The sequence below is a fragment of the Drosophila tropicalis genome, unplaced genomic scaffold, assembly GCF_018151085.1.
Source record: "Drosophila tropicalis isolate 14030-0801.00 unplaced genomic scaffold, ASM1815108v1 contig_1187, whole genome shotgun sequence".
NCBI classification, from domain to species: Eukaryota; Metazoa; Arthropoda; class Insecta; order Diptera; family Drosophilidae; genus Drosophila; species Drosophila tropicalis.
The window spans coordinates 578,852-594,408 of NW_027172559.1; the positions used below are offsets into that span (position 1 = coordinate 578,852).

The following is a 15,557-nucleotide window of genomic DNA, read 5'->3' on the forward strand; positions in this document are numbered from 1 at the left end:
GAATTGAAAAGATTTAAGTCACATGAATACCAATATTTTATTTACTTTAGGCCTACGCTCACGCCGCCGCAAAGAGAAACGCGATCGTGCCCGCGAGAAGAAGGCAAATAATGATGAGTATATACCCCGCGAACGAGATGCCTTGGCAGCATTGGGCCTGGAAGAGATTCAATATGGCAATTGGGCTAAATCGGAATGTTTTAAGGTCGAAAAGGGTCTACTATCATTTGGGTAAGTTTATCTCTTTTATATTTTGGTATCAGAAGTCAGTTCCGCGATGTTTTCGACGCATGGCATTATTCAATTTCATATTGAGTATATAGATCTTGCGTTGCAGCATTTTCTCCTCCTTTTCTAACATTATGGCCTCTTCTTTGCGTTCAATATACTCGGTGACACTTGGTGCCTCATATTCAAATAATTGTGCCCTTAAATCATTCAGAATCTTGAAATCCTTTTGATTGTTGACTTGAACGATAGCAACTTCTTTCTCTAGTTTGGCTATGGCACGTGTTACCTCTTCGGTTTTATTTAAAACTGACCGCATCTCAGCCTCCAGATTCATCATGGCTTGTTTTTCTTCGGTCATGGCCAATGATGTTTTGCCCGTTACACCTTTTAGACCAGCCATGTGGGTATTCTTCTCTTCCAGTTGATTTGTTAGCTCTGTACGTTTTATGATTAGTTTCTCAAAATCTACAGCTGTGAGGATGCCACTCAAATCTGCTTTGGTTATCAAATCAGCTCGATGCTGTTGACAAGTCTCTTGCAATGAAACAATGGTCAATCTCATGGTGCCAAGCAAAGCGCGAGCATTTTTAAACCAATTGGTTGTAAATTTACGCAATTTACGCTCAATTTGTCGTTCGGTGGCCGATTCAAGGAATGCCACATCATTTTCGTCCCGCAGAAAGTGCAACATGAAATTCTTTTCCGTTTCAATTGTTTCCTCACTACGATAACGTAATTCCTCTATTTTAGCGCGCAATTGCTTAATTTCCACCATGGCTAAGGATTTATAGATTAGATATTAGCATTGGACTCAAATTATTTTCACTTCATTTACTCACCATTTTTTTCAATATCCGTGACACGTTTCTCAACTTCAGCCGCCCTTTTCTCGGCCATTTCTGCCTTGGCCTTGTAATTCAATTTATAATCGGTTTTACGTTTCTCACCCGATACCGTGTAAATACTATGGGAAACTGACATGGCCATAGAACGTTTTGAACCCGATTGACGACTACCATACACCGCCTGGCTGCCGACGCGACCTGAGCTTCGACTTTTGTTTTGCAAACGTTTCAATATCGAAGTACGTCTCTGACGCAAGCCTAGCAATAGCTTTGGATCATTTTTCTCGAGAAATTCAACAAGTATATGATTCTCCAAGCGTAATGTGGCCACCTCATTATTAACCTGTTCAATCGTTCGCAACATATCCAAGGCATCCAAACCGGCCAAACGTTGCTCACGCTCTTCTTCCGTAAATGTACGAAAATCTTCCAAATAATATTTATACATAATTGCCGAAATATCTAATTCTGGGGCTATATCCAATTGCGATTTACTGGGATGCGATTTCAAAGACTTTCGGGAACGCTCATCCATTTGCGTGCTATACGCTGATAAGCTCGTTGTATCCATTGCAGAAAATAAAAGCTACTAAGCTAAATATACACCAAATCGAAAACTAAATAATTGAAAAATTTTCAAGCGATAATGATGATAATCCTTGTTGGTTAGTTGGTTATTGGGTTTGGGGGTATAAAGTATTTTTTCGATTGAATTTGTGTATATGAGAGAAACAAAGAGACGATTTATGTTGAACTATGATGCAAATACAATAGCCTACTATTATCTATATATGAATGTATCTATAGATATAGCATTGGATTTCTATTAGGGGTAAAGGTAACATATTTACGAAGAAGATTGTCACCAAGTCAAAGTTTTTAATATCTTAAAAAGTAAAGTAATTTTTGTACTTAGTCTTTAATTACTTCCAAGTTAAATAGAATGCATTAAAATAAGGTTTATTCCTTAAACAAATACCAAAAGGAAGAAAAAAAACTTTGTAAGAAAGGTCTGCTGATAAATATATAGGGTAACCGTGACTCGACATTGGCTAACTAGTCTAGTCTGTTGTGCATTAGGTTGGATAATTATAAACTAATCAATTTGTAACTTTCTTTTTACATTTTCAGCTGGGGACGTTGGACCGAACTTTTGGAATTGGGACAATTTAAACGCGGCTGGCGCGATATTGATATTGAGGATTGTGCTCGCATCATTGTAAGTTTTGCGTTAGACAACGATTAGACAGAAGGCGGCGACCACATTTATATCGAATGATGACCAACCATGCTAATATTGAGGAAACTTCAGGTTTTCGCTGAGTAAAAACAAAACTTCTCAACCTGCTGACTAGATAACATAACAAAAAAGAATATTCAATTGTGAATTAAATTTTACTTGAACAATATTAATTAAACCAAATTCTTGTTTTTCATGCAATTTCTTCTAGCTACTTTACTGTCTCCAAGTTTACAAAGGCGATGAGAAAATCAAGACATTCATTTGGGATCTAATAACACCCACTGAGGATGGTGAAGTGCAGAAAATTAGCAGGGATCATAGTGGCCTACATAATTTGGTGCCACGAGGTAGGAACGCCAAAGGTATGGTAAAATATACATTCACGCACTTTAACTGCTGCACGGACGTAGAGAGTTTTCCAACAACTACCTAGAAAATACAAATCAAAAACCAAAACAAAAAAAAAAATCAAAACTCAAACAAAACAATTTTGTACAAAACTTTAACTACTATTACTACACACTTACATACTACTTATACTATACTACTTATATATACCTATATATTCTCACCTTTTGGTTCTGGACAAATCTACCACAAAAAAATACCATGTATAGTCACATTGTAAAAACCTTTCTATCTCTCCGCCATCTTATGAGTCAGCGGATTCCTGAATTCGTGTAGTATGTACCTAAGTATTGTTAAAACTCGTACTTTTCGGTCTATTAATTTGGCCCACTTACTATACTAAGTAAAAGTTCAATTATTGGGACTGACTTTTGACATTTAAACGACACAATGACTACGTGTACAACAAACAAACAAAAAAAGTGTGTGTGTATGTTTTGTTGCCATGCAATTTGTATGCCTTTTACTATTACATATAATTGTTATCATTTATTATCATTTGTAACTATATACATACATATATATATATACATAAATATCTATAAATATTCATATATTAACTTACAAATATATTGACAATTTCATTACTAATATATATTTGCTTTTGCTAAAGACTTTATGAGGTTTTATAGGTATATTCTGATTGAATTAGATGCCCAATTTGAATATAGGAACCATACTTTTAACAAAATTTCTTTAATATTCAAAAAAATGTTATTATTTATGTACTCCTATGAAACCTCTATAGAAACAAAGTAAAACAAAATTTTGGCTTCATTTCCTTTCGGTTGTTTGTTTGTAGTTAACCAATCATATAGCTTATAGAAAAATTGGAAAATTTTTAGCTAAAACTCATTATATCGCACATCAAAAGTTGTTGTCAGTTTGATATACTGAGATCAATTTTCGCTTCATTAATATGAAAATTGTACAAATTTTAATGTAATTTTCTTTCATTTTTCCTTAATTACCCAACATATAGGACGCAATGGTGGTAAATCGAATACAAAGGATTGCCCAGGAACCTCAACACCTGCTCCTGGTACTGCATCTGGTAGTAATAGTGGCAATACAACACCAGCTCATAAATCGAGTGCTTTAGAAATCGCTGGAGATGGAAAGGATGGTGTGGGCGTTAGTGCCAGTGCTGTGGCTGCTGCAGTCAATATACCACCGCCACCGCCGACAAGTATTCATGATCCCAATCATTGGAGTAAGAAGGAGAAATATGATGCAGATGCCTACCTGGAGGGGGCCTATAAGAAACATTTGGGCCGACACGCGAATAAGTGAGTCGTGTGGAATCGAATTTGTTTAAACTAACCAGAATTACATTTAGACTGACTATTGCTAACAAAATGATTTCTTTTCTTTTTTCGCACCCACTTTTCTTTCGTTTGCTTAACTTATGTTTTTCTGTTTTGATTTTATTTAATATTTTCGTTTCGCAGGGTTTTGTTACGCGTACGCATGTTGTACTATATCCAACACGAAGTGATTGGCGACATAGTGCAGCAAATAAAGGATAACACACCGATCAGGTAGGCATTATATTGAGCTACTTGTTTTATATACATATATTATTTTTATAATGCTAATGATATTCTTCATATTTGTTGTTGTTGATTGAATTGATTGATTGTGGTTGATTGATTTTAATTTATCTCTTTTTTGGACATAATCATTAACTATTTTAGTCTTTATTTTGTTTTTAATTTACTAAAAAATGCCAATTTGTAAATATATAAAAAATATCTTATATATTTTACGTTTTCAAAAAAATGCTTTTAACTTTTGGCCCTCTAGCCTCTAAAGTTGTCAAGCTCTTTCTCGCTGTCTCCTCTCGTTACTATTCACACTATAACTTTTAGCGCTCTATTCCTCTCGTTCGTTCGTTTGTTCGATCATTCGCTACTCGCCACATTTTACAAATTGCATTCTCGTTACACATTAAACATCTTTACAATTAACTAATATTAACTCATTCATACATATGTATTTCCTTTTTTATGTGTCTTAAAATTTTAACTCTAACATAATTGCCGAAAATAAACTAACTTAAGTATATTTGGCTTAATATAAACAATTAATATACACTTTTCTATTTGCTGTGTGTGTGTGTGTTATTTTTTGTTTTTGTTTCTCTTAAACAATACAATTTCATAACGAATAATTGCTAATAATCGTTAAAAATATATATAAAAATCTATATATATAAATACATAAAAAACACACAATTTTAATGGACAACAAAACTGCAGCAGCTCAAAAGTTAAACAGCAGCAGCTTGCACTCAATTTGGAAAGGTAATATCTATCTCCCCCCATCAATCAACTATCGATCGATCGCACGCACGCACGCACGCTCGCTCGCTTGTTCTCTCTCTCTCGCTCCATTTTAACCAAAAAAAAAAGCAGGCGAATAGGGATAAACCCGCTACCCTCATAAATAATAAGAAACTACTCCATAAAAAAAATAAACAAAAGTTATTAAAAATTAAAGAAAGAAAACTTTCTGCAAAACATTTGATTTTGTCCAAATTCCAAATTTTATAAAGACGACGGCAAATTGAAAATAATTTTTTTTTTTTTTTAGTTTTCATTATTCTCTTTTTAAGTTTTTGCATTTTGTAGACCGTAATCTGTAGTACAAATTGGCTAATTAACAAAACATATATATTCTATACAAAAATTTGTTATTTTTTTATATTATTTTTAATTTTTTTTTGTTTTTATTTTAATTTTTATATTAAAAGATCATAATTATAATATTATAAAATGAAACAAAATTTTGTTTACTAAAAAATGCATTTCAAATTTTATCCCAAACAAAAAAAAAAAAAAAACCCAAAATCATCCTATGCCCTACTACTTCATCATGTGTAGCGAGCTCCCCATTCGCCCGCCGCCAACGCCAGATCAAGTGCCATCATCATGGTGGAATCCCATTTGTTGTGATAAAAGTCTATTGGTTGGAACCTACAAGCATGGCTGTGAAATGTATCGTCAAATGCGCGCTGATCCGAACTTGTGTTTTGTTACTCATGTGGGCGCCGGTGCCGGTGACGATTTGGCCGTCACGAATTTGCCCATGTAAGTGCAAACGAAAACAAAAGAGAAAAAACAAATTTTTTTTTAAATTCTACCCCCCGTCCGCCCCCATTAAAAAGTCATAAACCTAAACCATTTCTTAACCACACATATAAATCATAAGTACTAAAACAAAATATTGAAAAATTTGAAAGCTCCAGACTCCAGCCAGAGAATGGTGAAATACAGGAAATGCTTACTTTTTTTCCAAGAAATTCATTCTATATCATTCTTAAATTTTGAATCACACACATTCTATCTTAAGCTTCATTAAGAAGAAATAAACAGCTCTGAGCATTTTACGATCAGGAAATCAATAGAAAATATATATTCCATAAGCTTAACCATTCTCACACATGGCCATTTTTCGAAAAACTTTGTGTACTTGTGTGTGTAGGTGTGTGTTTTTTGCCCCCCTTTTATAATTCTCTCTCTCAGTGTGCAGTTTAGCATGTGTCCCCTCCAATTGAAACCTTATCGGTTTGCAGATAAAACGCTTTAATCAATTACTCACAAATTACACAATGTTTGAAAACTTTGTTCAGAGATAAAATAATTTTGTATTTCATAAATTTGAGCTATCTGCATTCCAAAAGGATTTCACTTTGCATTTGGTGGCAAATTCGTTAAATCTTTGCATTGTTCTTTTCTGCAGAAATGAAGATGATGCAAATTCCAAGCACGATGACGGTGATGAGGTGGACGATGATGGCACTACCACAACCAAGGATTCAGATTCTACAAAATTAACTGCTGGCGATAATAAGGACTCGCTTGATCCGGAGCGTCCCAGTTCGTCGGGTAAGAAGAAGACCGAAATCGTCGAAAGCGGAACTGGCGCCACAAAAGCTAATAATAATAATAAAAAAGCCAATGAGGACCTGAGCTCGTCGACTGTGGGCAATGGCAGCGCCGTCGAGGCTGGTGCATCAGTTGGCAATGAAACTCTCGCCGAATCGGCAGAAAATGAAAACGAAGAAAAATCTAAAGACGACGTGGCAGTGGCAAGTTCTCCAAAATCAAATGAAGCTGCCGCCTCCACGGCAACTGATGCTGACTCCAGTTCAGTTGCCAGTGGAGCTGGTGCTACTGATGGTGAGGGATTACCCACTGCAACGGCTGAATCATCATCATCATTGGATAAAGAAAAAACGGAAAAGAGCGATGAGAAAGCTATCATCAGTAACGGCGATGAAGAATCGGCTAAGCCGACAACTGCTGTGGCCACCGATGATGCCGCTGCCAATGCTCAGGTCGATGCCTCTGGCTCCCCCATCGATTCATGCACTAACGCTACCACAAACATCACCACCACCACTACTACTACTACTACCTCCATTACCAATCCATCCAATACCACAACCACTACCACCACCACAACCACCACCACCACCAATTCAACAACATCAGCTGCCCCTGGTGGGGGCGGCGAAGCTGCTGCTCAAAACACCGAAAATGCTAACTCAACCTCAACAAATTTAGGCTTGGACGAAGAAGAGAGCGTTGCTGGCAGTTATCCACCCACTGTGGCAGCCGCTGAAGATGCCACCATGTGGCCATCAATGCAGGATCTAAATACACGTCTACGTCGCGTTATAACCGCCTATCAACGTAATTACAAGAAAGAAGAGCTTAAACAGCAGCAAAAGGCCAAGGTAAGTCGAAATAAAAATAAAGATTTCAAATGACAACCATCCCAAATGAACCTACAACCAACATCTCAACATCCATACCTCTGGCCATATTCATTCGTCCTACAATCGAATTTATTTTACCCATTATTATTCGTTTTTTCTTTCATTTTTTATTTCGTTCATTATCTGTCGTCAAAAAACTGTGTGATATTATTATTGTCTTTGTGAAAAATTTCATGAATATTTATTTGGGGGACGTAACGAAAATTGGATATGATTATCTTCTTTGATTACAACTGTTTTATGATATGAGAATGATGAAAGAAGAAGAGATAGAGGGACAACTGGGCTCTTAATAGTTATAAATTAAACTTAAGAAAAATCATTACCTAAAACGTTTGATTTTTCGATTCGATCCTTTGTGGACAAGTGTTGCCTATAGACCGTTAACCAGGCTAATTAAGACCTCAAAACGTGTTTTGGTTATTATTTATAAGTAGTCCTTCGAATAATACTGTGTAACTTCAAAAACTTTTAAATAATTTTCAATTCCAATTTTAATTGTGATCAAATGGTTTGATAATATCATCTATCATTATAGTTAAAACAAGTTTTTTCTCTCTATTAGATGTGGGTCAAAGTTTTTTGATTCAATTTACACTCTGTATAATATTGAATAGAAAATTAGAAATTATTAAATCTTTCATCATTCTTATGAGTCCTTTTTGTCCTTTTTTGTTTTGTTGTTATTTTTTAACAAAATTTCTGTTTTATTTTTGAACTAAACCTAAGTAAAATTTATTCAAAATTAAAATAAAGTACGTAGTTTTGTTGCTTAGCTGTTGGCCCGTAGTCTATATAGATTGGCTTAGAATTTGCGTACCGTACACATTTAGTAGTAAATATAAATCGGACATGAACGACGCGCAGACTTGAGACAACAACTGACATAAACAACCAACAGCTGATTAACAAAACTGTGTACCAAAAGAAAAAAGGGACATCAACCAACAAATTTCCTCACCCACTCACTCACTGAGAGAACGAACTGGCTCTTTCCACCCATCTCCATTACCCCAAGCTATCCCTCCTCTCACCCACTTGTGATGAAGTTTTTGTTTAACCGAGTTCTTACTCCCTTACTTCCCTAACTTTCCCTACTTTGCCAACAGCTACAGGCATTGGTATCATCCACTCCACCATTATCAGTGCCCACTACACCGACTCTGCAATCGATGCAAATGCAATTGCAAAGCAGCACTGGCGCTGCTGGCAATGTTACCAACATTGGTGTCGTCGGTGTTGGAGTCGGCAGCAGCGGCACTGGTGTCGGCGGCGGCACGAGCAGTCAACTACAGCAACAACTTGACTCGAGTAATCGCAGCCTGCAGGCTCTAATGCAATCGCAGGGTGCTAGCACATCAGCTCAAGCCGCTGCGGCAGCCGCCTCCGGCTCAGGAACGGGGATGCAACAGCATGGCGGCGTCGGCGGATTGAGTCAGCATGGTGGGCAACAGCAGCAACAGGCGGTTGGCGGAACAACCGGAGTACCAGCCATGCCAACTGCTGCCGATATTAGCCTAATGCTAAGCATCCTCAACACAACTGATGTCAGTCAATTGGCCAATTTGGATATCAACAAACTGGCCATGTATTTGGTCAGTATGAACAATGTACGTAAAAAGTCCATATCACAACCTACTATATAGCAAATAATTAGAATTATAGTCCAAAAACATATTCCTGAAATTTTTTTACTCACTCAATTCAGATACATAACTCATAACTCTGAAAAATTCAGTCCCTTCCTTCCGCCCAACTCTAATATATCTAAGCCTTTGTGGCGTGTTAATAGACCATGAACCGTTTCCCACTCAAACCCCTTTAAGCCTTCACTCACTCACACTGACAACAAAACACTTACACATACTACTACACTCACACATACATTTGTCTATGTTGAACTAATCCCAGTAATTAGCATATCATTAGTATTACTAACTTGCATGATTCCAACTCAAATCTATATAAAGTATTTATATATTCAATAACATTAAGATATTTGACGATTTTCTTACAATTTTTATCATAATTTTTTCTCTTTAACTGATTTTTAATCAGTTTTTACAAATAATACGATATCAGTTTGTCGACAAATATATTCATACTATCTTTGAACGTTGGTGAGGGGCGTAAAAGCGAAACCACCGTCGAATTGCTCGAACGAACTTTATATACCCTAGTCGCAGTGTGTTTAGGTTTAAATAGAATTAATTCCTATTCTCGAAGCGATTCTCCGATATATGGAGGGCTATTAATTTACTCATTCAAAAAGCATTAAAGGAAACTGATAAATTGAAATTCTACATTCAGAAAATTTATTTTCCTACTCAAGTTCCGTATATACAAGGAATTCACGTGCCAAATTGAACTTGTCCATTTAAAAACCATTACAAATATGTATAATATGATACTCCTAACTCTCTGACAAACAACATATGAAAGCTGTAATACTTTCTTATCAAGGGTGTGTAAAAATGAAAAAAATATCTGTCTGAAACAATAATAAGTAAAGTTACACCCAATCGACCGACCTACCGACCACCAACCTGGAGTTTGAGTGGCGTGGTGGTGGTGTGGTGTCGATTGTAGATAGCACACCCCTTCAATGCCCAATTTCAATGTTTTAAGATATATTTCGTATATATTATATATATTATGTGTGTGTGTGTGTGTGTGTGTGTGTGTATGTATGCATTAGTCTGTGTACTTCCGAATAAGCTACCCAAAAGCAACGAAAACGACGAAGCACAGAGTCTCGCAATCCAAGCAACCAATCCAACCCAACCAAACCAAACCAAAGCACAGGCCAACCAACGAACGAACAACGAGCGCAAATACACTTATGCTTAATTTATGCAAAATAAAAGAAAATACATACAACACTCCAAATTTGAACCCGAAATGGTGCACACGATGGAAATGACGAAGTCTACGACGATGCTACGAGATGATGATGCTCTCCAGCTCTAGCTGCTTCCCAGCTCCAGATGCTGCCGCGAATGAGCAACCCAATACAAGAAAGCAAAGAAAAAATAGGAGAAAATGTCAAACCATTTTGCACACATTCTCTGGCCCAATACATACACCTCGTTGCTTTCGTTTTGGGTTTGCATTGAGTTTTTTTTTTTTGTTTTTGTGGGGTGGTGAGAGGCCACCTCAAGAGGAAGGCAACAACAGTAAAACCCATCGAGTGTTGGCCCCGACACAAAGCGACTTGGTCGTTTGGGGTCACAAAATTATGAGAAGTGAGTGGAGTCAATTGTATCTAGAAAGCAACCTGACTTGATGGTGGTTTTTGGTATTTTCACTGTACCCAAAAGAAGACGACGATGGCGACGACGATGACGAAGTCGAAGTCGACGTCAACGTTCGCCTCCGCCGCCATTATCAAAAAGGCAAACCCAACAGCAGCGCCATCAATCAAACCAGCAACAACAACAGGAACAACAGCAGCAATGTCGACAACGGGCATCAAGAAGAACAAAGTCGCTGTTCCTGTTAATGTTGTTCTTGTTGTTGTTCTTGTTGTATTGACGAAGTGAAGTTCTTCTTTGGTGACGATGATTGTATTGCGGCGGCGTTGGTGGACGTCGTTGTCGGGTATTAGTATTGGGCATATCGGGTGGTTGTTGCTTCTGCTGCCTGCTTGCCTGCCTGCCTGGCCTAGCTACTACGTTGGCTGTACTTATGTATGGACTCTTGGCTTGACTCTGTTGTATGTATTAGTTTTTCATGCGAGTATTTGTCTCTGCTGTTGCCGCCGCTGCTGCTGCTTGCCTCTATGAATGTGTGTGTATCTGTGTAATTTTACATTTTCTGGATTTATCCAATGTTTAATTTTTTTTTTTCGTTTTTTGTATGGGAGGAGGTATATGGTATGCGCCCACCCAAAAGGCATTCTCGCTCTCATCGTTGGTTGCTCTCACGAACTGAATTATTGAGCGAGGAATATATGTGACTTGGCGACGACGACAACGACGACGACGGTGATGATGTTGACGGTGACGCTGACTTGTTCCTGTTCTGCATGCCCTTTGCCGCCGCAGGCTAGCGTATTTCTTCTTTTTTTTTTTTTCCTTCATCGATAAAGCCGAGGCACCAGCCAGGCAGCCAGCCTAATTGTGCTCATTTGAGCTGGTGGTTGGCAGTCATCTCCATTTCCTCTTTTCATTCTGTTTCTTTTCTCAGGTTGCTGCTGCTGCTGCATCAGCTTAAAACCGATTTTGCTTCTTTTTTTGTGTGTTCGTTGATTCCTTTTTGCATTCGCGCAACGTGTATTTAGAACACACGCATACACACAGGCACACATATAGAGCCGAGTCGTTGTCGTAGAGTTAAAGTCTGTTTCTCGAATGTATTTGCCATTCTTTTTGTGCCAATCTTTGGCTGGTCCCCCACCTAAAAACTACCTTTTTGCTTGGATGCTCTTGTTGTTGTTGTTGTTGATGGTTATGCTGGCAACTGACCATTTGCTGTGGCATCTACTTTTACAAAATATATATGTATGTACACATATGTCTATGTATGTATGTATGTATGCATGTATGGGTACGGTTAGTTGCGGCTGCTATTCTTCGATTTATTATTTTATTACCATTTTGCCACTGCCTGGGCCTGTATGGAGATACAGTGGTACGAGAGTTTTTAATCGCATGATGAAAATATTTTGAGTCAAAGCGAAGTCCAGCAAGAAATTCTGAAGCTGTCAACTTATGAACAAAACAAACATTCAAACGAATAATTTTAAAAACGTAATTTTTTTCTCATTTCGTTTCCATAATGTTAAATGTCATCAAAAGCGAGAAATAATCTCAGATTATTGTTAATAATGTAGAGATTTTGGTCTCGATTTTCCGGAAACTTTGATTTTCTGTGATGATTCTGATCCAGAACGTCCCAGATAATCGAGGGTGTAACTTTTAGTCTGCTAAAATACCCATTTTGTGGCAAAAGCAAATAGTTAATTTCTTTTTTTAAAATTGCTGCAACTTTGACTTGATTTTGGACAGCGCTTTTGTAAAGGTTTAACATTCCAAGGACCGCATTCAGTTTCCGCATTAGACTAATGAGTTTATGGACAGTCCTGTCAAAAATTATCATCAACGTAACGCATTCTGGTTGATCTACATGAAATAATTTGAACTATGGATTTTCTAAATACTTTCTAACATCTGCTTTCCACTGTACGCGTGCGCATCACGTGTTGCTGCTGCTTCGTTCCCAGAGTTGCAGCTGCTACTCGCTCCTGCTGCTGCATCGGCGCATTTTGCTTCACTTCACACCTGTCAGTCATAAAGCATTGTAACTTCTTCGATGCATTGCCAAACCAATGTACCCAATGTTGTGTACACCATCGAAATGGTCAGTTTCAGTTCATCCAATATATATATATGTATATACATCTACATATGTATGTACATTGTTGTTGGACGACGTGTCTGAATGAGCTGCGGCTTTTGGCTTTTTGTCTACCTGCGCTGACTCTTCTTTTTGATTTAGTTTGTGTTACGCTTTAGTCAAATTTACGATAGAGAAACCAAATCTCTCGTCGTTTTGCGTTCACTCTCTTCTCTCCCTTTGCTCTTTTCTATATATCTCTTGGTCGATCATCAGACATGCATGCATGGGTGTATGGGTTTCGGTCTGCGTGTATGTGTGTGTGTGTGTGTGTGTGTGTGAGTAAGTGCATTTGCTGAAGATGTGTCGCCATTGCATCGATTATTGTATACTATAATGGTGGTGGGATATATTGTATATACATAAATACGTACTACTTATGCACACATGTTTGCATGTGTGTGTGTATACACACATATACATATATATATTTATACATTTCTGTATCTTGCGGATTGATTAATAATCTCGTTTCGTTTTTACTCTGACTACGTGCTTATCGCACTTTAGCCACGTTTCTATCTTTCGTTTTATATATGTACATTGTTTATTCCCATGCCCCCAAAAGGTCGTATTAATTAGACAATTGCAAAATGCCTAAGCTCTGCTGCTGCCCATCAGAATATGTGGAAGAATAAGGAGATCAAAGGGAACACTAAAATAAGAACAAGCTGTGTTTTGACTGACGACTATAACTTGTCGTTCTCCAATCAACAGACTGAGCGCTTCAAGAAGATGAGAAGAGAGATTCCAAGAAGAGGGATTTATACCTGGGATATGTGTGGTTTAATCCCATTTTTGCCTACTCTCCATTTTGCCGCTGTATTTTTATTTTTTTTGGTTGCTGTTGCTTTTACTTCTTTCTGCTGCTCTGTTATTATTTTATCCCTTTTTCTGTTCCGTTGTCCTGTGTGTCCGTCATTACCGAGCATATCTTCCCCTCCCACCCTCACCCTCTCCCCATCTAGTTCTACAACCCATCCAATGGTTTATCCTTTTCAGGCTCTACGTGTGAGTGTGTGTGTGTTTCGTTCTCTCTTAGTCTCTCTCGTCAACAATTTTTGTGGTACATTTGTTTCATTGCCTTGGCTTTTTTGCCTTGCCGTGTGTTTTTCTCTCACCCTCACCCTCTCGGGCCCCCACCCCCTTCCTCTAAAAACCATCACATGTATGTACGTGTATTTCGTGTGTGTGTGTGTGTGACAGGCTGGTTCTGTCGTTTGCCTTCTTTGCTTACATTACACAGTTGACACAATGTGGTGCTGGCTGTCTCCTGTGCCTTCCTGCCTGCTGCTTCTGCCTCCTCATTCTTCAACTCGTCCATCCAGTGCACATTCAGAGACTCGAAATTTTATGCTCTCTCTCTCACTTATTTTGTCTTTATACGCTCTCTTTTACTTACTCTCTGTCTCCCCGGCTCCGGCTTACTTACTCTCGTCGGCTCTCACTGTTGTGCACTCTCTCTCTATCTTTCTCTCGTTCTCTGGCTCTGTCTATCTCTCTCATTGTGGCAGTTGCAAGTGACGCCGCTCATTCACCTCAGACGACATACAGCCAGCCAGCCAGCCAGCCTGTGACTCTGCCCCGTGCCCATCTCATTCATATTCACATTCACCCAAAACGGCGTTTGGCTTAATCTCACGATTGTTTGGTTTCGTTTTGGCTCCCTCGCTCAATACTTTTGAGTCTGACTGGCTGGCTGGCTAGCTAGCTAGCGGCGGTGGCTCTCCGCTTGGTATCGTTACGTTACGTTCTGTTCGTCTCCGCCGTTTGGCTGATTCGCATTCGATTTTAGCTGCTGCTGCTGCCTCTGCTGAGGCGACGCGGGTTGTGTGCGAGTTGATGGTGATATATATGTGTGTGTGTGTGTTTATATGTTTGTCTGCATGAGTGTGTGTGTGAGGAGTGTTTCTTGTATTTAGTCCGCAATGCGCTGCTCTGCTCATTATTTGTTTGAGCGCCGCGGTGTAAAGTTGTAAAAACGTTCAAGTGCTGCCTGCGACGATGACTCTGCCTGCTCCTCCTCGATTGTAGAGCGGGCAATGAGAACAACAACAATAACGCGAAATATTTGTTGTCCGCGTGTGTGTGTTTGTGAGAAATAATAATAATCAAATGGAATAAATGGGGGAGGAAGGGGGAACACACAACGAAACGAAATTGTAATTGCCGAGACTGAATGACTGACTGACAACACCACACAAAACGACGTGCAAATGGCGAAATGTGTCTCTGTCGACGCGAAATACATGATATATGATAATTAGTGCTTAATTAAAATCAATAATAATGACGAAATCATAATTCGTAAATAGATATTGTATTGAAATAGATAGATAGAAAAGAGCAAGAATAGAATCTATTTTCAATATCAATTTCAAGTGTTCAAGCAACTACTGTGTATGTGATAATTGAGAAGGAGAACGAGAAGAAGAATATTTGTGTTTGTATGAGCTGCCGCCGCCTGCCACAGCAACTAAAACAAAATGGAGGTTATTAAACCCATGGATTTTAGCAGCTTCTCTGCCTTTTGCGAGCATCTAAATAAATCATCGTCATCAGTAGCAGCAGCAGCAGCACCACCGACACCACCAACTCTAAGTCCTTCGCCACCAGCAATAGAGACTGCTGCTCCAATAGCAGCAGT

The 15,557-nt window shown here is 38.3% G+C and overlaps 2 protein-coding genes across 2 annotated transcripts in view; one reads left to right on the forward strand and one right to left on the reverse strand.

The window, feature by feature from the left end:
- The window catches only part of kis (kismet), a 44,847-nt gene that overhangs the window by 17,780 nt on the left and 11,510 nt on the right, over positions 1-15,557 (forward strand). Inside the window, 8 exon segments of the mRNA XM_068290759.1 lie at positions 51-231; positions 2,208-2,295; positions 2,528-2,666; positions 3,710-4,016; positions 4,179-4,268; positions 5,613-5,819; positions 6,472-7,471; positions 8,623-9,123. Of these exon segments, the coding sequence (XP_068146860.1) occupies positions 51-231; positions 2,208-2,295; positions 2,528-2,666; positions 3,710-4,016; positions 4,179-4,268; positions 5,613-5,819; positions 6,472-7,471; positions 8,623-9,123 (2,513 nt within the window).
- LOC137577334 (cilia- and flagella-associated protein 263) lies at positions 19-1,814 on the reverse strand. Its single transcript, XM_068290771.1, has 2 exons — positions 1,071-1,814; positions 19-1,008 (listed from the first exon to the last, which is right to left on the reverse strand). Exons 1-2 carry the CDS (start codon positions 1,645-1,647, stop codon positions 260-262), a joined length of 1,326 nt encoding a protein of 441 aa, XP_068146872.1. The 5' UTR covers positions 1,648-1,814; the 3' UTR covers positions 19-259.

What these genes read in the sequence shown, in the direction of transcription:
- LOC137577334 (XM_068290771.1), bottom strand. Translation starts at nt 1,647, where the DNA reads ATGGATACAACGAGCTTATCAGCGTATAGCACGCAAATGGATGAGCGT. An exon ending in CACGGATATTGAAAAAAATG is followed by an intron (nt 1,009 to 1,070) that starts GTGAGTAAATGA and finishes ATAAATCCTTAG; the next exon opens with CCATGGTGGAAATTAAGCAA.